Genomic DNA, 26,825 nt, shown 5'->3' on the forward strand with positions numbered 1-26,825 from the left:
AATATGGTATATAAACAATGGTATATTATTCGGCCTTAAAAAGGAAAGAAATTCTGCCCTGGCTGATGTTGCTCAGTGGTTAGAGCATCAGCCCTCACATCAAAGGGTTGCAGGTTTGATTTTTGGTCAATGGCACCTACCTGGATTGCAGTTTCAATCCCCGACACCAGTCAGGATATGTGCAGGAGACAACCAATTGATGTGTCTCTCACATCAATGTTTCTCTTTCTCTCTCCTCATCCCTGCCTTCCACTCTCTCTAAAAATCAATGGAAAAAATATTCTTGTGTGAAGATTAACAAAAGAAAAAGAAAACAAGGAAGGAAATTCTGACATGCTATAACATGGATGAACCTTTGAAGACATTTTGCTAACTGAAATAAGCCAGACACCAAAAGACACTATATGATTCCGTTTAAGTGAGGTACCTAGAGTAGTCAAAATCATAGAGACAGAAAGGAGAACGGTGGTTGCCAGAAGCTGGAGGAGGGAAAATGAAGAGTTATTGTTTAATGGATACAGAGATTCAATTTTGCAAAGGTGGAAAGAGTTCTAGAGATGCATGGTAATGGTTGCACAATATGAATATACCTAATACTATACATTAAAATGGTTAAGATGATAAATTTTGTTATGTATACAGTATTAAAAAAATTTTTCTTAATTGATTTTAAGAGAGAGGAAGGGAGAGGGAGAGAAAGATAGAAACATCAATGAGAGAGAACATCGATTGGCCACCTCCTGCATGCTCCCCACTGGGGATTTGGCCCACAACCTGGGCATATGCCCTAACTGGGAATCAAACAGGTGACCTGTTGGTGCATGGGCTGTTATGTGTATTTTAACACAATGAAAAAAATTGAGAAAATATGAATGTGTTAAGGTAGCAAATCTGAGGTTATAAGACTTTCTAGTTTGGGAAAAAACAGCAGCAATAATGAAACTGCTGAAAGTCAAGTAGTCTGAGTGAATTCTGCCACAATATCATACAGAAAAAGTGTTAGAAAAATGATAGTTTGCTAGTCAGGCAGTTAGTATATAGCATAATGACACGGGACACCTCAAATAGAAGAGACAAAAGTTCTGCTTTAAAGACCAAAGAATTCTCAACTTCAAACAATACATGAAACAAGTTCTCTTCTTGAACTGACTTCAGGCAGATTGTAAATCTAAGGCAAAGTCAAAAAAGTACTACAGTCTGGAAAGAGTGGCTACAGATGCAAACAGTAACTGATGTGATACATGTGTAGAGGGAAGGAACACATGAACAAAATCATCCTAGATGCTTGCAATCAGAATCCCTTATTGATTTACGAATTTAATTTGGATCCTAAAACAGCCAACCAATTAACCTGAAATTTCATAATTATGGGAATTTTAACACTTTCTGAAACTACTACTAGTATAAAGATAGCTTGTTTTATCTTTAGATCTTTTTTTAAAGAACTTCTTAGAAAAACTTGCTTTAAATTAAATCTTAGTATTAATGAGAGAAAATAATCTTTATAATAACCAGGACATTCTGGGAAATTTACTGGCACAGAGAAAATGTGCTAGGAATATTTTTGGATAACTCTAGTTGCTTGCAGTTTTTTAGTACACATTACACAAGTTTACTAAAACAATTTTTCTTTTGCATAGTAAATTTTCAGCTTGTTACATCACAAAGCCCTTATACTTAACCTGTTAATAGATGATTTAAAAAAGGAACACAAACCTAAGTTTTAAAATTCTAGCCACTTAACTAGCTGTGTACAAGTTATGATAGGGCACTGTAAACTGGTTTCTTCCTCAACACCAAAATATGCAGTAGACTACAAATTCTTCTAGATTTTTAGTTCAGGTTTCCCATTTTAATGCTCTTCCCTAATTCAATTCAAAATTTAAACATCTGGTTATTTTAAAAGTTCTGACCAAAAAACATTTTTGTGAATATACTGCAAATAATGAATACAATGGCAACAAATGGAAATAGAGATATAGCCAAAAGTAAATAGTGAACAGGTTTTGAAATATTTGAGATTAAAATGTTTAAGCTTGGGTGGTGTGGCTCAGTGGATTGAGTGCTGTCCCATAGACTGAGGTCCTAGTTCGATTCTGGGTCAGGGCATATGCCCAGGTTGCAGGCTCAATCCCCAATGTGGGCGTGCAGGAGGCAGCCAATCGATGTTTCTCTCTCGCATTGATGTTTCTATGTTTCTCTTCCTTCTCTAAAAAAATCAATAAAAATATATTTAAAATGTTTAAAACTGGGCTGCCTAGAGTAAAGAATGCACAACTGATTAAAAGATATTTTATTTCTGAATAAAGAATAAATAACACAATGGCCACAAGTACATGTCATAGATATCTGTGTTTAAGCTTCCCAGTGGGACACTAAACAGAGGAGTGGAGATGGAAAAAAGAAAGAAAAAAATGGACAAAGAGTGAGAGCAGAAACAAGAATAAAAACAGAATTACAACTGTAAAGAGTAGAGTAACAAAGCAAGAGGAGTCCCTCTCTGGCTTCCATGCCTCCTTGGAATGAGTAAGTATCCACAGCCCTGGAGGTACAAGATCTCCCCAAAGACCATCAATCAGTACTAAGAAGTCTACAACTACCAAATCATCTGTTCTCTTAAAGAGGTGCTGAACATTCCCCATCCTTCTTCAACAATGAAGCTTTCCTACATATTAGTCAGTCATAGCAGTCATTAATAGCCATCAACAAAATCTATGTCCACTCACCTGCTAATTGGAGTGTCACTGAAATCTGGTTCTCCTCTGGGGACAGTGCTTACCCTGTACCCCTTTAAGGTAATGATTTTTTCTTTCCCATAGTATGTCCTTGCTACTCACTGCCAACTCCAGTCCACTGGCTGGCCCCTCCTCCCCAAGCCCCCAATTTTGAATATCATGTAACAGACTATACCACCTAGTAGTTATCTCTCTCTCTTTTTTTAAATCTTCACTCAAAGATATTTTTCCATTTATTTTCAGACAGAGTTGGAGGGGGAGAGAGGGTGAGACAGACAGAGACAGACAGACATCAACTGCCTAACTCATGAATGACCCAGGCTGGGGACCAAGCCACAAGCGAGGTACATGCCCTTGACCAGAAATGAATCTGAGACTCTTTGGTCCGTGGGCTGACACTCTAACCTCTGAGCCAAAGCCGCCAGGGCCCTACCATCCATCTTTATTGCAGACATCTAATGACTGCAGTGACTCTCCTCATTTACTGAAGAGCTAAGCTTTGGCTCATTGCTGCTCTCTCCAGTACTATAACTGTCATAATTCTTGATGATTTCAATATCCACACAGATGACCTTTCTAACACTCTGGGCTTCACAGTTCACTGATTTATTCTATACTCCAGCTCACCCCCAGAATCATCATAACTAGTCATTAACAAAAATTGCAATGTACCATAATCTTAATTAAAATAAAATTTCCCCCCTTCTTTATTGATTTTAGAGAGAGAGGGGAAGGAAGAGGGATAGAGAGATAGAAACATTGATGAGAGAGAGCACTGCCTGGCCACCATCTGCATGCTCGCCCCCAGTAGGGATTTGGCCCACAATCTGGGCATGTGTCCTGGGAATCGAACCAGTGACCACTTGGTGCATGGGTCAATACTCAACCACTGAGCCATACCAGCGGGCCATAATCTTAATTTGTATTCTATTCTTCAACCACTAGTTCCAATCTTTCCAGTTTATTCTTTCTAGTACCCCAAGGGTAAGAAATGTTTTAAGGACCTACAATCCATCAGTCCTCTCACTGTCCCCCCATCCCTCACCCTCAGTGTACCATTTCCTCTTAATACAACACATATACCATGGTCCATCATTACAATCACTCCCTTCCTCTCTCTTGCTTGGTCATACTGGATTGACACAACTTCTACTCTGGCTTAATCCAACTCTCTCCTTACTCCATGCTTGTACTATACCATAAATGTGGCTAAAGTAAACATAATTATGCTGATTCATCTTTACATGACTTAAAAATGCATTATATATCAGGACATCCATTTTCCTCCACTCAACTAACAGTAAAATACACACACACACGTGTTGATGATAATTCCATGGAACTGGCACATTTACTCATTGATGTAGGCTTTATAAACTGGTACAATCCAATTTCATTTCTGGGAAGCTATCCTATGGAAATAATTCAAAATATGGAAAAAGCTATAGATTATTTATAACATCCTAGATGCTTGGCATCTGAGATTTAAAATTTGGGTTTTGACAATGGTAGTTTTAACAGCTTGTGAGAGAACCACAGGTTGCTCCACAGCTTATGTAAAGTTGCTATGTGAGTGAGGAAGTCAGGTAACTAACTAGTAAGTGACCCTGACTGCCAGCATTAGCTTCTCTTTGTGGTCTCTAGTAATTCTCCAACCAGAGACATTTCTAAAATAGGGGGAAAAAGAAAAACATCTTTGTTAAAAAAAAATTGTTTTGAAAAATAAAAATCCCTAAAACAGTAAGCCAATTATTTGGCTGGTCATAAAAACGAAGAGATCTAAGAAAGTACTGATATTTGTGGGTTTGGAATCAGTAACAGCCTTAGGTCACACTTCTTTTCAATGCCACAGTTTTACCGTAGTGAAAGATTAGAAATATAATTAAATACTCAACAACAGAGAAATAATCAATTAAACCACAATCTATCTAATCACTCAGTGGCTGGATTAGGGTAATGGAATTATAAGAATATCGTTTACATTTCAAAATGTTTTAAATGACATTAATATTAAAATCACAAATAAAAGAGTACTGCTAAATAGAAAAGGAAATGGTTCTTAATTCATTTTACGAGGTCAGCATTATCCTGGTATCAAAAACTAATGGCACTATAAGAAACAAAAACCATTATTCCTCATTAACATAGGTGCAAAATCTTCAACAAAACATTACTAACTTGAGCCCAGAAATATATACCAAGGGAGGTTTATTCCAGGAAAACTACTGCTTAAATTTTCCAGTTACAGACATTAAATGTAAATACCTCTATTTGGTATTTGCACTACACAACTGTGTTAATAAAAACAAAGGTTAGATCTCATCCATTCAATGTAACTCTGAAATATTTGTTATAAAACTTCTCAATCAAGTTAATATTAATCTTTCTCAGTCAACTGTTTACCTTAATTAAAAAATATGTTCACTTAAAATATCTTCACTCAGTAAATTCATTCTAAGATTAGGATTATAATTACAACATATTTAACTTTATTATTATTATCTTTTTAATCCTCACCCGTGGATATTTTTACATGTATTTTCAGACAGAGTGGGAGGGAGAGAGAGAAACATCGATTGGTTGCCACCCGCACAACCCTACCCAGGGCTGGGGACAAACTGCAATCGAGGTATGCGCCCTTGGCTGGAATCGAACCCAGGCCTCCTTGGTCCGTGGGCCAACGTTCTAACCGCTGAACCAAACCGGCCAGGACACAACATATTTATCTGACTTTAAAGACAGAATCTAACATTTCTTAGACTAATAAAGTCAAGGACCTCAAGTAAAAAATTTCTTCATAAACATCCCAGAGCAGTATGGTGGTACTGCCTATTGGGAGACATACTGACAAAGTGTGTTCACCCCATTAAAGCAGCCTTTTGTGCTCTTCTGCTGGACAATTCTAACAATACTGAGAAACCCTCTTTATATTACTTTAAAATCTATTTTTCCTTCAATTTTTATCCACTGGCAAAAGCCCTGCCTTCTGAGATAATAAGAGAGATTAAATCTTCGTTTACATATTCATCTGCAAGTACTTGAAAATAACTATTAAGTCACGTTTTAGGCTTCTCTTTTTTTTTCTTTATTGATTTTTTTTTTTAGAGAGAGAGGAAGCAAGAGGGAGAGAGAAACATCAATGACAGAGAACACTGACTGGCTGCCTTCTGCATGCCCCCTACTGGGGATCGGGCCCACAACTGGGCATGTGCCCTGACCAGAAATCAAACCGGTGAACTCTTGATGCACGGGTCAATGCTCAACCACTGAACCACACTAGCCGGGCTAGGCTTTTCTTATTCAGGCTAAATTAACTGAATTTTCTCAATCACTGTTTATAAATACTACCAAACTTTATTTTTTCTTACCACCACTTCCTGCAGAAGCCAAACATTTAAAACAAATGAGTTACATCATAGTACCACTTTCCTACAGGAATATGCAGATGTACCTACTCATCCTAGTATTTTTACTACAATAGTCACTCAATTCTCAAACATCAAAATATGTTAAGTTTTTCTCCCCCCCAAAAAAGAACCTATGTACTTTCAGTACAGAAATATTCTAGTTGTAAGAAACAGAAAAAACTGAATATAAAACATTTAATTTTTTAAAAAATGTTTTTATCGCCCTGGCCGGTTTGGCTCAGCGGTTAGAGCATCGGCCTGCGGTCTGGAGAGACCCGGGTTCGGTTCCCGCTAAGGGCATGTACCTCGGTTGCAGTTTGTACCCAGCCCTGGTTGGGATGTGCAGGTGGCAGCCACTCAATGTGTCCCTTTCACATCGATGTTTCTCTCTCTCTCTCTCTCTCTCTCCCTCCCACTCTATCTGTACAAAAAAAATGGAAAAATGTCCTCGGGTGAGGATAAAAAAAAAAAAATGTTTTTATCGAGAGAAAGGGAGAGATAGAAACATGGGCTGCCTCCTGCATGCCCCCTCCTGAGGATCAAGCCCACAACCCTATCATGTTCCCTGATCAGGAATCAAACCATGACCTCTCAGTCTATGGCACAATGCTCAGTCCATTGAGCCACACAGGCTGGGCTAGAGCAGTTAATTTCTAAGCAATGGTGTTATTAGTTAGTATTCTTTCATTTAAAAGCTGAAAGAACTGATCTCTGCCTAAAATTATACCTAGCTTTAAAAGACATACATATATGTAAAAAGCAGTAGTCTGAAAAATCAGAATTGTTTGCAAAGGTATAGGCTGATTTGCTCAGGATTACTGAAAACCTGTATACACTAGAAAACAATCCTCATTCATTCTAACTTTTATCTATGTTTAGCTTTGACATGGTTTTAATTAGTATTATACTACTCTAAAAAAAGGTTGAGCAGTCCAAGGCAGTTATAAATCACTATGCCATATTTTTTTGACTATTCACAGCAAAACTGAGATGGAAAACTAAGTATTACATATTTTGCATTAGTGAAACCTCACTAATTAATTAAGGTCTAGTAGGGTTATGGGTTTGAAAAGTCCACTTATGAATTATATATTTTGAGTAAAGTTTAATGAAAAAAAATTTTCCATATCCTAAGAACACTAGAATCAAACACAGGAAGGCTTACGTTCATAAATGAACAGGAATAATTTGTATTTAGTAAAGAAACTGAGAATAAGTCAAAACATTAGTCCCCAACTAAGAATTAAATGATGTATGTAAATACCATGTTAACTTCCTCCCACAGAAAAATTCCTGGAAAATAAGACTTTTAAAGTTTACATTTCCAAAGACGAGTTAATCATCTTTTCTATAACATCTAAAACACACTCAATATCCTAAAATAAAAAGAAACAAGTCAACATTTAATTAGCATCTAATTCTTACCTGGAACCCACTTAATTTCCATTTCCATATCATTTTCTTTGCTTTTCTTTTCTTTTTCTTGAATAACTTGCAAGAGTTGCCTATACTTAGCAATTTGTTCTTCATCATCTTTCTGTTTTTTTGTTTTCCCATCTTCTTCTACATTAACTTCATCACCTAACAACAAAAAAAATCAATTTCATTTAATACACAGGAATAATTCATGTCTAACCCCAGTATTTAAATCTCACTCATCCAGCACCCTCCTAAAAAATGCTCTCAGACATACTCTAATAACAGAACTTCAAAATTAGACTTCAACAACTTCTTTATTTTTAATCCTCACCCGAGGATATTTTTCTATTTATCTTCAGGTAGAGTGGAAAGGAGGGAAGGAGAGAGAGAGAAAGAGAGAGAGAAACATCGACGTGAGAGGGACACATCGACTGGTTGCCTCCTGCACGACCCAGACCAGGGCCGGGGTCGAACGACAGCACAGGTACATGCCCTTGACTGGAACTGAACCCATGACTCTTTGGTCCACAGGCCGATGCTCTAACCGCTGAGCCAAACTGGCCAGGGCCAGACTTAAACTTCTTTTAAAAAAAAAAAAATTTGCCCTGGCCGGTTTGGATCAGCGGTTGGAGGGTTGGCCCGTGGACCAGAGTCCTGGGTTCAGTTCCCACTAGGAGCATGTATCTCTGTTCTCGTTTGTCCCTGGCCCCGATTGGGGTCATGTGGGTGGCAGCCACTCGATGTGTCTCTCTCATGTAGATATTTCTCTCTCTCTCTTCCTCCCTGTCTCCCTATTGCTCTATCTGAAGATAAATGCAAAAAACAAAAACAAAACCCTCAGGTGAGGATAAAAAAAAAATTTTTTTTTCTTTATTGATTTTAGGGAGAGAGGAAGGGAGAGACAGAAATATCAATGGGAGAGAACATCGAATGGCTGCCTCCTGCATGCCGCATACTGGGGATTTGGCCCATAACCTGGGCATTTCCCCTGACCGGGAATTGAACTGGTGACCTCTTGCTGCATGGGTGGATGCTCATCCACTGAGCCACACCAGCTGGGCCAGACTTAAACTTCTTAATATTAAATGAATTAAGTCATAAACTTAGGTCTTGTTTATAATAAAAATCAGTGGCAATATAAGGTAGCACTGTCATAGCAGTACACTTGGGAATCTAATTTTTTATTAAAATTCTTGTTTAAAAATAATTCTGTAGTCATGTAATATCCTTGAACTTCTGTACCCTGTAAGCAAGACAGCAGAGATGACATTTTATCCCTGTTTATGCTCTCCACCATCTACCATAAGCTTTAAAATGTTATGGTCAATAAAAGGAGGCTAAATATTGTTGGGATGCATTTGGTACATGGATTAACCCACTGAGGCTGAAGAGACAAAGAAAGTTGCTTGTAATCCAAAACGAAGAATAATGAGTCTTTTCCATTTGATGGTGAGCAAATATACTTACTCTGAGGACCTCATTAATACATTAATAAAAATGAGTAAGTTAGACGTTTATTCAATTAATTTCCTTGTGTAGAAAAAATATTCGTATTTCCATTTCCTGATTTTATAAAAATAATTACAATATGAAGGAACAGTATAATATTCATGGGGAACAAGTCCCCTAAAAAACTAATATGTGAAAAGTTTGTTTGCTCTATATTTCTACTGTAATTCTCCAAGGCAAAATCATAAATTAAAAACCTGGGTTTTAATGTAAAACATACAGACTTATTGAATTGACTAAATGTAAAGAAAAATTCAGAAGTAGCAAAAAGAAGACCCTCTTTTTTTATGACCAATGGCTAACTGGTAACTAAAAATTTTTGACATTATTAAGCATTTAGCTGTGAAACGTCAATGTTACCAGACTGTCCTTATATATTTAAAAAGGTGATATGGAAAAAAAATTGGTTAAGTAAATGTTTTTACAATTTTTTTCTCTAAATGAATAAAAAGTAGTCCAGGACATTCTTTCCATCCTATCACACTTTTACATTTTCACTCAAACAGCTGAAATTCATTTTTTTCCTGTTTGTGCTTTGTGCCACAATAATAATGTTGGATGGAATTCTGTCATGTATCCCGTAATTCAATGGATAAAACATCAGGAACACATTAACAAAATGGCAATGTATTTCTTTCTATTAAAAGCTTACTTCTGAAAACATAATTAGAAGCAAGCTCCTTCCAGGTTGAAATTTTAGTGGTAAGTCTCTGATGGCCTACTTTAAATTGATTTTTTCCAGTACTAAAATTTACTTTCTGAAGCTCTCAAGTGTGGGATAATTCATGTAGGTCTGTTTTTCCCCAATTCAAGAACAATACTTTGTGAAAGCCTTAATACTATACAATGAGTGAAAAAATTAATTTTAACAGTAAGAAGCCCTGCTATGACCTCTTATAAACAACACTAGGAACATCTAATAATTCTAGGGCATTCAAATATACTATTTTATCTAGCAAAGGTACTAAATTACAGATTAATGTAAGATTGCAATAAAAAATACTGAAAAAAAAATCCATGTTTTAAATAACAATGAGTAATATATTTCAAACAAAAAGCCATTAATCCTCAAGTTTTAGAAGTAAAAATATACGATATGAGGTAGTATGCTAAACACTATATGTAGTATGCTAAGCACTATATTACTGCAATCTTTCCAAACATGAGCCTGGTTCTATTATGATTCTCATCTTATAGCTGTGGAAAGAAAGACAAAGGGGCTAAGAAAACATAACCTATATAACTTCCCCATGTAGTGAAGTCAGGAGTTGAAACCCACAGAGCTCAAGATCTTAGTAAGAATATACTAACAAATTAATGCTTATTTTCCCACAATATTAGCTGTCCTAATGTTAATAATGCCATTTAAAAAATCTAGTTCAGTTCTCTCAAACCAAAGAAAGCTATTTGAAAAACTAGTACCTAATCTTCAAGTGTACATGGGATGTCCTTTTTTTTTTCTTTATCTCAGAGCTACTAGTGAAGAAAAACTATCCAGAATTTTCAGTAAAGCACTAAATGACCACAAAGACATACAAATAAGAAGAAAATGTAACTATATAAATATATCGGGGGCAGAAAGGACATAAAGGCTATTTGAAAAAGGACTTGGCTGTTCTGTGTAGACTAGAAATAAAATGGATACTCAATTGTTTGAGATGCCAAAGAAATTAACAAGCAACAATCTACTCATGCCTTAAAAAAATATGAAGAGTTTTATAACCAACTACCATTGTGAATCATATACTTTTTCAATGACTATAAAGTACCTAAGCAATTATGTGGTTTTATTTATATGAGATGTCTGAACAATGAAACTAGAATAATTAAACATGATTTTCCATTCCATGTGTGAAACAGTGCACAAGTAGTACTTTATGAAACACTTAGAAAAATGAAGCAACATTGACAGTAGTCTAAATGGGATGGTGATAACCCAAACATAGGATTTTTCTTAAGAAAGTTAAGGTTTAATGAACCTATTATAATATTAAAAAAGCATTTTAGGATTAACTTCACATTTAGGTTATAAAAACAATACAAATGTAAAAGAAAAGCAAAAAGGATAGCTATGAAAATGTTAAGCTACATATGAAACAATATATATATTCTTGCTATTTTAGAACATATCTCTGTTCAACATTTATTGTTCTTCATTTGCTGTCAGTACCAAATCTCTTACTTGTAATTTAGTATGATTAGGAATTCTTCTATTAGATAAGAAGAATGAAGATGTGAAGAGTTCAAGGAGATAGTATCAATCAAAAACTGATTAGAAATTACAATCAAGCAACCAAATTTCTAAATACAGCCAGATCCAGTGTAGGAAAAAAATGGTGTTTTGAATCTATTTCTTAAAAAAATGAGTTATTTTAAGTAAACAGCATATACAATATAAAAATATACCCTTAATCATTTCAATCATTTAAAAAAGTTTTTAAATAAAGACATTGATAATATGAGAATTTTTGCTTACATTAATGGTGAAATAGGTACTTCAGACCAACCCTTTCACTAAGGACATCAAGTTATATTAAATTTTTTTTTAATCCTCACCCAAAGATATTTTTTCATTTATCTTCAGATACAGTGGGAGAGAGGGAGAGAGAAAAACATTGACGTGAGAGAGACACATTGACTGGTTGTGCGGACCGAACAGGGCCAGGGACCAAACCAGAGCATGCCCGTGACTGCAATCGAACTCACAACTTTTGGTCCACAGGCTGATGCACTAACCGCTAAGTCAAACTGGCCAGGGTGATTAAATATTTTTAAAATCTTTTTAAAAACTTCAAAGTGGCTTAAAAATAACTTAAAAAAATTGACAAATTAGTGAAGAATAACAAAGTAAGTATCAAGGAGAGCACCAGAGAAATGATCTCAAGAGTTCAAGACCTATTTTAACCTCAGACCATTTACTGATCCACAAAAGAAACAGCTGTGGGGCTAACTTACAATTTGGGCAGCCTGGCAATGCCATGAGGACAAAAGTTAAAGGCTATAAAGGTGGGGCTTTCAACTAGTACCCCTGCATTAATCAGGGACCCACAGTAATATATTCTCATAGCAAGGGTTAACTAGAAGCAAACCAGCCCTTATGAATTTTGTGTCACCCACAAAATCCAGGGAACTTCAATCCTTAAAATGCAGTAATGTGGTCCCAGAAAGACCAGAGTAAATGAAGGTTCTCTCTGATGAGGTTCTCTCACCTCAAATATCAAATTAGCACACAAAGTTAACCAGGCACACAAGTAAACAAAAGAAAACTTTCTTGTAAAGTAATAGAAATCAATGCCCAAACATTTGAAATACTAAAATGATTAGACATAGACTATAAAACATGCTCACTCTGTTTATGGAAATAAAAATGTTCAAGTATTGGCAATGAGTGCAGAACTATGAAAATATATTGTTGATTTACAAAATAGCCAAAAAGAACCTTTACAAGTAAACAATACAATAACCAAAAAATTAAGAATTCAATGCATAAGTCTATCAGCATTTTCAACACTGCTGAAAAGAAAATTAGTGAATTGAAACCTAGGTCAGAAAAAATACCCAGAATGCAACACAGAGAGGCAATAGATAAAAATACAGGAGAGCAGAAACATGGAAGTTACAGTGAAAAGATTTAAGAAACATTTAACTGGAGTCCCAAAGGAAGAGGAAAGAAGAAGTATTCCAACAGATAATAGCTAAGAATATTCCAAAACTGATGAAAGATACCACACCACAAATTCAAAAAATGCAACAAACTCTAAGCACAATAAATAGAATATACTCCTAGTTCACGGTAAAACTGCAGAAAGACCAAGAAGAAAGAGAAAACTTTATAAGCAATTAAAGAAAAAAATCCAGACAACCTTCAAAAGACTGAAAAAAGTTAAGCTGATAGCTGACTTCTCAAAAACAACAAAGTAGCCAGAAACCAGCAGAATGTTATCATCAATATGCTAACTGTTCATCTAGAAGTTTTTTACCAGTGAATATATCTTTACAAGTGAAGGCAAAATAAAGACATTTTTAGGCTAAACTAAAACTCAAGAGAGTTTGACACCAGCAGATATTGGAAATTATCAAGAATTTACTTAAGGCAGGAGGAAAATGATCCCAGACAAAAGTACAGTATAAGGTTTAGAAAAGAATACAGAAGAAAAGAAGTGCGGGAAATGTCCATAAATTCAAACAAAGGCATATGTACCCCTATGTTCATGGCAGCACTATTTACAATTGCTAAGATCTGGAAACAGCCCCCAAATCCATCTATAGATGAGTGGATAAAAAAGCTGTGGTACATATACACAATGGAACACTATACAGCTATAAGAAAGAAAGATCTCGGATCCTTTGAGATGACATGGAGGGAGCTGGACAGTATTATGCTAAGCTAAATAAGTCAGTCAGAAAAAAACAAATACCACATGATCTCACTTATTTGTGGAATATAATGAATAAAAAAAAGCTGATGAACAAAAACAGACCCAGAGACACAGAAAGGAGTTTGGTTCAGACTGACGAACCTCAAAGGAGTTGGGGCCAGGGGAAGGGATGAGATAAACCAAAGAACTTACATGTATGTATGCATAACCAATGGACATAGACAACAATGCTTGGGGGTGGGGGGGAGATACGGAGAAGGGTGTCTTTGGGGTTAAAAGGAGACACATCTGTAACAAAAAATAAATTAATAAAAAGAAAATAAACAAGAATTTTAAACAGAGGCAGTACAACATTAATGTTTTGTGGAATTGGAAAAAAAAAAAAAGAATTACAATACACAGGATACCATGAAAGTTGTGTTAAGATTTCCTGTATTATATAGGACAGTAAAAATATTAATTACCATCAAACTTCTAAATTAAGCACATAAGTCATTATTTCTAGGACAATCGCAAAATAAACAGAGTCTACTTTCTAAACCATTTGAGGAGAAAATAGAATCTAAAAAATATTCAATCAAACTAAAAGAAGCTCTTAGTTTAAGAAAAAAGGGAGAGGACAGTAAAGCATTTTACTAGTTTATTAAGAGATTGTATAACTATGTGAACCATGACAAGTCTATAAACCAGGCTATTTTGGCTAGGTCAAAGTTTTTTGTTTAAAAAGATTTTTTTTCTTTATTGATATTTTTAGAGAGAGAGGAAGGGAGAGGGAGAGAGAGAGAGAGAAGTATCGATGAGAGAGAACACTGACTGGCCGCCTCCTGCATGTCCCCCAAAAGGGATGTGGCCCACAACCTGGGCATGTGCCCTGACCAGGAATTGAACTGGCGACCTCTTGGTGCAGGGTTGATACTCAACCACTGAGCCACACCAGCTGGGCTGGATAGGTCCAAGTTTTAAAGGAAATGTTTATGGATAAAAAATTTGACGCAATTCCCTTTTTTAAAAAATCCTCACCCAAGGATATTTTTCTATTTGTCTTCAGATAGAGTGGGAGAGAGGGAGAGAGAGAGGAAAAGAGAGAGAAACATCGATGTGAGAGAGACACATCACCTGGATGCCTCTAGCACGACCCTGACCAGGGCCAGGGATGAACCACAACCAAGGTACATGCCCCCTTAACCGGAATCAAACCCAAGACTCTTTGGTCCGCAGTCTGACACTCTAACCACTGAGCCAAATCAGCCAGGGCTCAAACAAAATACTTTTAAATAGAACTTTTGAGTACAATATAAGGTATACTTGTGAGTATGCTTTGCAGACAGTTTAAGAATTTCTTTGGTACTCCATTTTAAGCTACTGCCAAAAATATATTTCCATTAACAAGTCTAGATTAGGCATCTACATGCTTACAAATGCAATACATCAGATTAACAAGTACCTTGTAGCTCATCATCTATTTCCTCTTCATCTTCACTGGAGGAAGCTAAATAGGCTTGAAAATCCATGTCCAAAAGCTCTTCCTTTTTAAATTTCCTGTTGAGTGTTGTAATTCTTTCATGATCAGTCTCATCCCAAGTGATCTCAACCTTTCATTAATGAAAAAGAAAAATAACAAATAAAAATGAAAATGTCAGCTATCCAAACTTGTTAAAGAATATTTATCACTGCCCTAACCAAATAGCTCAGTTGGTTAGAACACTGTCCTGATTAAGCCAAGACTGTGGGTTCTATCCCTGGTCAGGGCACATACAAGAAGCAACCAATGAATGCATAAATAAGTGGAATAAGAAAATGATGTCTCTCTCTCTCTTTTATATTTTTTAAATATAAAAAATAATATTTATCATTAACTTAGACGTTTACCAGGAAGCTAAAAAAGTTAAGATAAGGTAAAACAAATAATAAATGACATACTCAGTAAAAAGTATCCCATTTGTAGAAACAGAACCATTTCAATTAACCTGTATCTTCCACCTCCTAGCTCTCTGATATATTTAAGGTACTTCATTATTGGGAGTAAAAATTCATCAGTGTTTGGATTAATTGTAGTGGAAAGAAATTTTAAAAACATAGTAGTGAAAAAGTGAGCATTATTACAAATTAAGAGACACTGTAGAAAGGCATCCTTTGATTGGAAGTATAGTAAACTCCCATAATACAGCAACTCATCTATAACATGATGGGTCTGTTGACTGGCTCCTGTCCTCTACACAGCCCCCATTCCCAGAAAGGGTCCTATTAGAGGTTTTATCTTTTTATTAATTAAATTTTTTTTCCTTCATTGATTTTAGAGAAGTAGGGAGAAAGAGATATAAACATCGATGAGAGGGAACATTGATTGGCCGCCTCCTGCATGCCCCCCAGTGGGGATTTGGCCCACAACCTGGGCATGTGCCCTGATTGGGAATTGAACAAGTGACCTCTTGGTGCATGGGTTGATGCTCAACCACTGATCCACACTGGCCAGGCTAGAGGTTTTATCTTTATCACAGGGTAGGTCCTATATCCTTATTTTCTTTTTCAGGCTAATCTCCAGAGATCAGGACAACGAAATGGGCACTAACTAACCAAGGAATCTGATCCTTAAAATAGCTGCCATTATCTTGGTTCTAACTAGTCACAAGAATAAGAATTATCCCTATTCTGATAATTAAGCTTGAGCTGATGACTACAAAATCACTGCTGGAACTGGGACAGATATGGATAATATAGCCAGACCCCAGGAACTTCAGACTGGCTGGCTGGACAGGCTTGCCCTAGTTACTTTTTAGTCTCAAAAATAACATGATTCTACATTTTATGTGACTGAATTTTTTCGACTTCATTTATACATAATAGTGGGGTTTTACTAGTCAAGGCTGCACAGTGCCCACCACAGCATGCAATGTGGCAAATACAGGAGCCCCTCTCTCTGCCACCAGCCTGTCTTCAGAAGATCATGGTGGTTTTTTAAAAGAAACACAGTGGAAGCCTGTATGGCTGCCACAGAGTCCAGCTGTAGATAGAAAGTTAATGGGGTGGGAGTGGGGTGGCAGTGGAGAAAAGGCATGTAGCAAAACAATAAACAAATTCAACAGAAATCTTTTGGCTGTGCATTATTAAGCATTAATATGACATCAAGCAGTCCTAAATTATTCTTCTTCAACTGTTTTTACACTTTTGGATTATATCTGTGGTAAAAATGTGTTCCTATTTTAAATTTCCACTAGTTTTGTTTTAACTGGAATTTGAGATAATCTTCCCACTACTCCCTAAGATATTAGTAACTAACATATTACTTTTAAAGTATCTAGTTGATTAAGACTGTATGGGAAAGATAGAGGAGAAGAAAAGAAACACTCTCAGGTAGTTGACTCAGACTTAAAAGCATAACAAAAGTCTATAAATAGGTTCAGACAGAGAGGTAGATAAAAATGCAAATACATTCATGTATCATTTCTATTTGTACTTATGCATTAAAATTTTGAATACTGTCCATCTCTAAAGATGCAATAGTAAATAGTATACAGTCTTTTTCTTAAAACAACAGAGTCCAGCTACACATTTTTAAAAGTTAAGAAATACCGTTGATGTTCCCATTGCAGCAGATGTGAAATATTTTGGTTTATATGCTGTTAAATCCACTTCTGAGGCTACATCCTTGGGCTCATCATCAAAAGTAATATCATCTGGTATAAACCTAAGAAACATGAAAAAAAAAATGTATTTAAACATATGTTGCAGTAATAAACAACCAGAGTTTAGATTCTCTTCTAATTAGTTGTAGTTTATACATACATACCATATAAAAGTTTCTACAGAACACACATGTAGATGAGGCACACAACGTTAGAAATAACCTTGGCACAAAGCTTCTGAAATTCGTAAGCTATAAATCTGTAATTCCATTAAATTTAAGTGAACTCCATGTAGGTAGAAACCTTGCATTAGGAGTCAGCTAATATGAGTCAGGTGCAAACACACATGGGTCCCTCATGTTTCAAAAAGACCTAGACTCCTGATAGCACAGTCATTGGCTTGCTATATAATATTCTGAAGATCAAATAGAATTAATAATGGTTAAGTGTTCTGAATATAAAGTATCATATACATGAGGTGTCACTGAAAATAAGGAAAAGCTTAAGGTTGATTCTTCAAGACTAAAAAACCCTAACAATCTTATCTTATAATTTTTTCCCCCAAAATAGAAAGCTGTTACATGTAAATTAACCGTTATAATTGTTAGACAATTCTTAGGCAATAGGCTAAGGAATTGGGGATGTGGGGGAAGCAGTTATATAATCCATGGTTACTGTATTTAGCTTTTGTAATTTTATAGGAGATATTAATTCCACAAGAAAAGCATATCCTGTATATTCCATCAAAAATAATTTTTTAGGAGTAGGAATGGATAATTGAGGTTCATTACATCTACACAAAATCCTCTACCAACACACTTAGTAGGAAAAAAACAATTTGTTTTGAGACTAATATTTTTAACTGTTACTAATATGCATTTTTTTATATTTTGGGGCAGTTGAAGAAAGTCTTCCCAAGATAACAGGATGGCAGCAGAAAAATTTATTTTCTTTTATAAATGACAAAATAAAACAGTGAATGTAAAGCTTTTCTATGGTCAGTGATTTGATTTTCTAGGCACTGCCAGAGATTATTCTAGCAGTGCATGGAAATGTCCCAAACAGGAAACAGAAAGAACAATCCTGAAAAAAACATGCTGACATGAATTTATTATACCCAGAGTTTGACATTCTAACAAACATTTGGTAACTACATTTAAACATTCAAAACAAGCACCTCCTATTGACATTCTTAACAAAAAAGAGAAGGAAATAGTAGCTTGCCTTGTGAGATATGCCCTTTTTGCTAATATACTTAAGCATGCTAAAATCTCACCCCAAAATATCAATTCCAAAAATTTTATTGTACTTTTCTACCAGTTGGAATGCCTTTAAAATATGAAAGCCATATTGACTATGAATTGATGCATTTTTTCCCCCCTAAAACATTTCATTTTGAGAACAAAGCCTCTAATAAACCTGCATACAAAGAAGTGGTTCCTATTGAAAAGTGTCACAGTAGAATGGTTTACTGGGTTCCAAATGATTAGGCTAATGATAAAATGTTATAGTAGTTCAGTTTCCCATTTCCTTAGAACTGACATTCACAGCCATCTAAGGTTTTTAAGCTCTTGGTCAGTGAAGTCTGAGTACTTGGTGAAAACAACTAAAGACAATGCCAGCAATTCCATCCATTCATTCACCAAGCATCACTTAGAGAGAGCAGTGTTGTCAGATAGAACTTCCTATGATGGCAATGTTCTGTGTCTAGGCAAATACATTTTAAGTTAAAAAAAATTTTTTTTTTTCAGTCTCCCACACCCACAAATTATGCAGTTGAGTTTCCACACATTTGGGAAAATCGATGGGTCAGCACATCTGGAGTGCAATGAATAAACTTTGCCTTGGGAAAACCACCCTCACAATCATGGTATCTCCCCTGCCAGGTAAGCATTTTTAAATTTTTAATTAAATAAACATATATCGTCAGATGTGATTAGTGGCTACCGTACTGAACAGCACAGCTATAAAGGTACTAGTTTAAAATTATTTTGCCCCCACTTCAATGCTATTAAAAGTAATTCATCTGGTTCCTAGTTCGAAAAGGCAGTTGCAAAGAAGTATCATTACATAAAACCCATCATTCTAAACACATAGCCAACATATTTTAAAGGATAAAAATGTGGGGTGGCTCATACAAAATACTTCAGCATTTTCTCATTCCAGTTTTCTTTCTTAAGAGTGATATAGGACAGAGTAGATCCAAAAGCAAAAACTCATCTCTTAGAATATGAAACAACACAGAGCACTACCAATTCCAATATTTTACTTCTTACAATCACATTTACTACAAGATTAAATTGGTAAGACACACTGTGGATTACCTTAGATCTACGAATGAACAACTACTTTCGAATTCCAGGCCATCACAATCCTCATAAAGTTTAGCAGCTGTTTCAGGAGAATCACAGTCTACTACTGCATAACAGTATTTCAGCCGTTTGAATTGATAATCTCTCAATTTTTCTCTAGAGGTCCTAAAAAGGGAAAAATTCATTAAGCTTACTTATATAGGAACACAAATATGTATCTCCCTTTAAAAAATAAATGCAACTGTCTCAAGAAAAATATATTACAACCTTCATACCAATCCATCCTTCCTTCATGACTTTGCCTTTATAAACATTAAACACAAGTTCAATTCACTGACAAGGTACAAAGCAGGTATTTTGTTTAGAATTTGGTATCTAGAAAAGGAGAGTATAAGAATTACAAGTGCTGCCTGGCCGGTGTGGCTAAGTGGTTGAGTGTCGACCCATGCACCAAGAGGTTGTAGGTTCGATTCACGGTCAGGGAACATGCCCAGGCTGTGGGCCAAATTCCCAGTGGTGGGCATACAGTAGGCAGCCAATCAATGTTTTCTCTCACTGATGTTTGGATCTCTCTCTCCTTCCCTTCCTCTCTCTCTAAAATATCAATACAAAAATATTTTTTAAAAAATAAGTGCTTACCAAATATTTTAGTTCTTAGAAGTTACTTTTTGTTTGTTTTGGTACAACATATACCCTTCTCAAGTCAAACTGATGGACAAACACTGTACTATAAAATATAGTAGGAAACATTAGCTCTAGTTATAAAGAAATTATGTGTTATCAAGTCTAAATGGTTATAAGTTTAATTTCACTTAACTACAACACATTCTTTGAGGGTCTTCACACGCTCTCTTCTGCCACCAAAAATATTTAACCAACATTTTTATTAAGTGCACATATAGCTCCACCTAGTGGTTCAAAAACTACCTTAATTCTTTTTCTGTATTACATTACTGTGACCAAGTTATCAATCTTTTATTTTTGTATTTAATACTCAAACCAGAAAAATTACATAATTTGAAGGCAGAGTTTCAATGCCACTTATGTGGAAAAATACATCCCAAAAAAAAAGCAATGATTATTTTAATGAATACAGAAATAGAAATACACACACAAAATATCATTGGCACGTATAAACCTTAACCCTAACTTTTAAAGTGACCAGAATTCTGAATTAGTGACATGAACTTATATAAAGTTTAGTTTTATTATCTATAGTGATTTAATACCAATCTTTTTCAGGGGCATCTTCAGGAATACTTAATAACTCTACTGGTCCTTGAACTTGCTCTTCTTTCATCCTCTCCTTTCCAAACTCCGAAAAATATATCTAAACACAAAAAAAGTAAAATCAATGCAATTTATATATTCCTTTTCTTTCTACATCCAGACCTGTCAAGGTCAGTAGCTCTAATTTACAACTGGACTCAATGAAAACAGCAAGGATGACTTACTTTCAAACTCACTATAGGAAGCTAAAGCATCCTGAGGAATCTCCTTAAAAATAGTCATTTTGGCTGGAGAGTAACAGCTGTGGGGCTTGGGAACAAAAATAGAACATCTCCTTCATCAAATAGGACAAGATTGCTCAGGTCTCCAAGGGAAAAATTAAGAAAAGCAAAACACGATTCTATACTCAAGGAACTCAATGTAAACACACGAAAGAAAAATAACTGGATTAACTAGTTTACATAAAACTTACAAAACACGATTAAAGGAATATATAAAACATAAAGAAACACAATTTTATAATACCCACCTTATCTCAAAGTCCTATCATTTATCCAATGTTTTCTTTACAGCTATTCCTTTTAATAGAAAGGAACTCATAACAATTTTATCATGTAGATTTATCATTTTATTTCTTGGTATAAGAAAAAGGATTCAGCTCATACAACTCAACAAAAGTAAGACAAAGAACCCAATTAAAAAATGGGCAGAGGAACAAAATAGACACCTCTCCAAACAGGACATACAAATGGCCAAGAGACATATGAAGAAATGCTCAACATCACTAATCATCAGAGAGATGCAAATTAAAACAACAATGAGGTATCACCTCACACCTGTCAGAATGGCCACCATCAACAAATCATCAAACAACAAGTGTTGGCGAGGGTGTGGAGAAAAGGGGACTCTAATACACTGCTGGTGGGAATGCAGACTGGTGCAGCCGCTATGGAAAACAATATGGTGCTACCGCAAAAAATTAAAAATTGAACTTCCATTTGACCCAGTGATCCCACTTCTAGGAATATACCCTAAGAAGCCTGAAACACCAATCAGGAAGAATATATGTACCCCCATGTTCATAGCAGCACTATTTACAATAGCTAAGAGCTGGAAACAGCCCAAGTGTCCATCAGTAGACGAATGGATAAAAAAGCTGTGGTACATATACACAATGGAGTACTATGCAGCGGTAAGAAAGAAAGATCTCTTATCCTTTGAGACGACATGGAGGGACCTGGAAAATATTATCCTAAGTGAGAGAAGCCAAGCAGAAAAAGACAAATACCACATGATCTCACTTATATACGGAATATAATGAACATAACAGTCTGAGGAATACGGTGGACCCAGAAACATGGAAGTAGGGCACAGACTGACATCCCTCAGAAGAGGGGGTGGGGGGGTGGGAAGATATAAACCACAGAACTGATATGCATGTATGCATGACCAATGGACATGGACAACTAAGCCGGGGACGGGGCGGGGGTGGGGTGGTGAGGGGGGTGCCAATGGGGTAAAAAAGGTGAAATATCTGTAACAAAAAAATAAATAAAAAATTAAAAAAAAAAAAATTAATGTAAAAACTAAAAAAAAAGAAAAAGGATTCACCCTTACAAGGATTTTATATCTTGGCTATTTTTGAGTCAAGAAATATAATTATATTAATTTGCATTGTCTTGACACTACTGTGTTTACCATACACTGAACTAATACATATTTTTTGGAATTGTGTAAAGTACACAATTTGTCAACTGGGGATGAGTTTTTCTTACTACTTTGAGTTGCATATAATAGGATTTAATAATATATGTGAAATCACATCTGTTGATTCTTTCTTTGTGCTTTTCTTTGCTCTTTTCTGTCTAGAAATTTCTACCAATCTCCTGAAACACAAGATTTAACAAAAACACAATTCTATTTCTGTGGTTTGGTTTTTAAATGTTTTCCTTTACTTCATCTGGAGTTTATTTTGGGCTCTTCTGAGGTGGGGATGTGAACTAAGTTCTTTATGCAAAGACTTGTCCCAATACTATGACCTAACTCATTAACTAAACTCCTTTCTTTATCTACTGCATTCCATTAATTTGTCCTCTTATTTTTACCCAAACCTGTTAATTCTCATAGCATTATAAATTGTTTAGACATTATGACTGGTAGGGTCCTTTTATATTGGTATGATTTCTCAAAAATGTATTAGTCATCCTTACTTGTTTATTCTTTTACATGATACTGGCATCCTTTTTAACTTTTTTTTTTTTTTTTACCCTCACCGGAGGACATTTTTCCATGTTTTGTTCAGAAAGAGTGGGAGGGAGGAAGGGAGAGAGAGAGAAAGAGAGAGAGAGAGAGAGAGAGAAACATTGACGTGAAAGGGACACATCGAGTGGCTGCCACCCGCACGACCAACCAGGGCCGGGGACAAACTGCAACCAAGGTACACGCCCTTAGCGGGAACCGAACCGGGGTCTCTCCGCAGCCGACACTCTAACCGCTGAGCCAAACCGGCCAGGGCCTTTTTCTTAACTTTTACTTGAACTGAGATTTTGATTGTAACTACACTAAAACTGCAGAACAGCTTAAACAGTTAAACATAATAATTATTTAGAGCTGCTTCAGGCACTGTACTAAATATGTAGCATGAGATCCTTTTCATTCAGTCCTTACAACTACACTAGGTAGTAGTATGTTATATCTACTTAGATGAGAAAACACATCTGAGTTTATGATAGCTTCTCTATTGATTTGATTTTTTAAATTACATGCAATCATATAACCCATCAATAATGATTTACCTCTTCCTTTCTAACTTTTATTATACTTGTTATATCAGTTTCATGCCAAATTGTATTTAACAATTCTGAGGTAACTGTATTAAAAGGAAAACTTTACTTAAAAAAATAGAAACAACTTAAAACGCTTAGAAATATTTACTTCAAAATAAAATCAATTCTCACCTTTACAGAAAATATAACACCTCCTTTAGGTTTAAATGAATTGAACAGAGCCAGCAAATCTTTTGCCTTTAATCTATCCCAGTCCATATTGCAAACTGCTAATCGACGTGTAATCTAAGAAATAAGAAAAATTTCATATTAAATAATCTACGTCATTCTCAATGCCTGTGAAATAAAGATACTAAAAATTTAATGCCTTCTTTCTCCCAAATTCTGAAATTATCAATATAATATTTATCTAAGGAGTTTCAACATGTAAAAAAGAACTTCAGATCACACAATAGTAAAACTGCCAACAGATAAGTATTTCCTCTTACTTGGCAGTTCTTGAATCAGAACATGATGATGAGCTGATTTTTTCACTACAAAGTTGGTTAAGCTATTTTGTCACTCATGCATAAACAGGGAAGTTGAGTATAGTATCCTGTAGCATTTCTAATAGGTGCAACAGGATCTGAAATCAAGCTATTTTCTAAAAATTTCATGTGATTTTAAATTATTTATAGAAAACTTCCTCATTTGTTTGGACAGACATCTAATTTATATAAATATATTCCATATCAAGAGGTTTTCATCAGAATCATCAATAGTATTATTTAACAATAAAGCTTTTCCCATTTAATGACATAAGGTCTTACCATCCCTAAAAGCTATTTGTACACTGTTCTTCACAAATGATCTTATTTATCCAAAATATTACCTCATCACCTCGAGGAGCATCTTTATCTAGTTCTCTCCAAGCATGCTCAAAACCAGATTCCTCTGGAAGTAAATCTGCCATATCTTCTTCATCTTCGGAACTAGTTTCTATATTTCCTTTACCTCTTGCAAGATCAGGGCCACTGTCACTTTCATCATCATCCTCACTATCATCATTTTCATCCTCCTCCTCATCGTCATTTTCATCCTCCTCCTCCTCATTTTCATCCTCTTCCTCATAATCTTCAGCATCAGTTGAAGCTCTATCAATGCCTGTGATTCCATCTTCAGATTCTTCATCACTTCCTATTTCACTAGTACTTTCTAACTCTTCCTCCAGAATTTCTTTATCAAACATTTTACCACCCATTGAGTTTTCATAGCCATCACTGTGTCTCGCCACTACGAGTGGAACCACTGCAAAAAGGTTAGAAATTAAGAAAATATAAAAACACTGAATTAAATTGAAATCCAAGTTATTTTGACCTCAAATCCAGTAAAAATATAATTTCTATAAGAGACTATACAAAAATATAAAATTAGCAAAATTCATGCCTAAACAAGTTATTTATTAAAAATCTTAATATATACCCAGGTCATATAAGTAATTTCATGTTCATTCAATATTCATGGAGTGCCTGCTATGAGGTAGGCGCTCTATATACAGTCATTGGCAAAAGAGATGCAATCAATGCCCTCAATGAACTTAGAGTTGAGTGAAGAGGATAGATGGACAGATACTGATAAAATAAAATAAATTAAATCAATGCACACTTAGACCCTGGCTGGGTAGCTCAAATGGTTAGAGCATTGTCCCAATACACCAAGGTTGCAGGTTTGATCCAGTCAGGGTGCACACAAGAATCAACCAATGAATGCCTAACTAAGTGGAACAGCAATTGATGTTTCTCTCTCAAATCAGTAGATTTAAAAAATTTTGAACTACACATTTGAAAAATATCATTACAATTAGGATAGGTAACAAGTAGGTATGTTATATAATGTTATGAGTTGCTATTTGAAAGATGAAGGACTAAGTAAACAACGTTTGACAAATAGATTAGGGATATATTCCCAACAGAAAGAAAAGCACATGAAAAGATCCACTAATACAAAAAAGCTGGAAAGCATGTCTACATTGGGGACAGCCAGAAGTCAAGTAAGAAATTAAACTGAAGAGTTACACTATCCAAAAACCATATAGATTTGGACTTTGTTGTAAAAGTAATGAGAAACCCCTATTGTTTTCAGAAGAAAAGACATCAGATTTGCAGGTTGAGATCACCTTGACTATGCTACAGAAAACTGACTGGAAGGAGTCAAGAGTGGATGTGAACAGAGAGAAATGTAGCACATACTCATGGCAAGAAATGAAGTTAGCTGGTGGCAGTAGAAATGAAGAGAAGAGAATGGAGTCACTTCTGACTTTCAGAGTAAGTTAGAAAGTAAAATCAATCCGTGACGGGTCTGGTACAGGGCAAAGGAGTTTTGGAAGTGTCAACGATGAGTCCTAGCTTCTTGGCTTGTAGACCTAGCCGGACAGATAAATAAACAGGAAATGTTGGAAAAGAACCACTTTGTTTAGTAGAGGCAGATCATGAGCTCAGATTTGCGTATGTTGAATTAGAAGTGCCTCTGAGTTATCTAAGACATACCAAAAAGACCACTGGCTGTAGTCTACAGCTCTGAGAAGCCTCAGATAAAATTTTAGACTCATTCATGTGTAGTGATAACGGTAGTTGTGGTATGAATAACATCTTCTATGAACAGAATGAAATAATAATGTAAACTTTTCTGCTAAATCTTGAACTTTGTAACTAACTTACAGTTAGCAGTTATGAAGAGTTAAAGATTGATTTCACTTAAATTAGATATTTTCAGGTTTTTCTCTTGGTCCTATAATCTTTATTATTTTTTTTAATCCTCACATAAGGATATTTTAAAAAACTGATTTTAGAGAGAAAGGAGCGGAAAGAGAAACACTGATGTGAGAGAGAAGCACCGACTGGTTGCTTCCTGTACTACTCCAGGGATTGAACCCGCACGTATGTGTCCTGACTGGGAATCGAACCTGCAACCTTTTGGTGTACTGGACGATGCACCAACCAACTGAGCCACTGGGCCAAGGTGGTCCTATCATTAAGTATATACTATGTACAAAGCATTGAGATAGGGAAAGGGAAAAGGTTATTTAGGTATACAACTCCCTAAATTTGTTTTCTATGATATATCCACTGATTTATTTTTAAGTAGCTGATTATATCATTTATGGTATTTCAAAACCTATTTTAAAACTGCATATATCATTGTCATATTTGGATATACCATAACTTACTTAATCAATCCCCTAATGATTTATGTTACCATATTTTAAAACTTAAAAACAATGCTACAATGCACATTCTTTGACACATGTCCACTTATTTACTTTAAATAAGTTCTTAGTTGGGGGGAACATCTACAATACTTACAACACTAAAGATAAATAAATAAATAAATAAATTCTTAGGGGTGCAAGTGCTGGGCATCAACATTTTAAAAAGACACATAATACC

At 35.4% G+C, this 26,825-nt stretch overlaps 1 protein-coding gene and 1 non-coding gene across 2 annotated transcripts in view; both read right to left on the bottom strand.

Annotated features, from left to right (window-relative positions):
• Positions 1-26,825, bottom strand: part of ESF1 (ESF1 nucleolar pre-rRNA processing protein homolog) — a 77,535-nt gene that overhangs the window by 45,525 nt on the left and 5,185 nt on the right. Inside the window, exons 3-9 of the mRNA XM_036244394.1 lie at positions 24,272-24,687; positions 23,572-23,685; positions 20,614-20,714; positions 19,397-19,549; positions 17,020-17,134; positions 14,894-15,041; positions 7,568-7,723 (exon numbers count right to left, since the gene is read on the bottom strand). Coding sequence (XP_036100287.1) covers positions 7,568-7,723; positions 14,894-15,041; positions 17,020-17,134; positions 19,397-19,549; positions 20,614-20,714; positions 23,572-23,685; positions 24,272-24,687 — 1,203 coding nt within the window. The remainder of the gene's footprint in view (positions 1-7,567; positions 7,724-14,893; positions 15,042-17,019; positions 17,135-19,396; positions 19,550-20,613; positions 20,715-23,571; positions 23,686-24,271; positions 24,688-26,825) is intronic.
• LOC118619495 lies at positions 18,803-18,966 on the bottom strand. Its single transcript, XR_004957264.1, has one exon. It is a non-coding gene; the product is annotated as a U1 spliceosomal RNA (small nuclear RNA).

Source organism: Molossus molossus, unplaced genomic scaffold, assembly GCF_014108415.1.
Source record: "Molossus molossus isolate mMolMol1 unplaced genomic scaffold, mMolMol1.p scaffold_m16_p_6, whole genome shotgun sequence".
In the NCBI taxonomy this organism is placed as follows: Eukaryota; Metazoa; Chordata; class Mammalia; order Chiroptera; family Molossidae; genus Molossus; species Molossus molossus.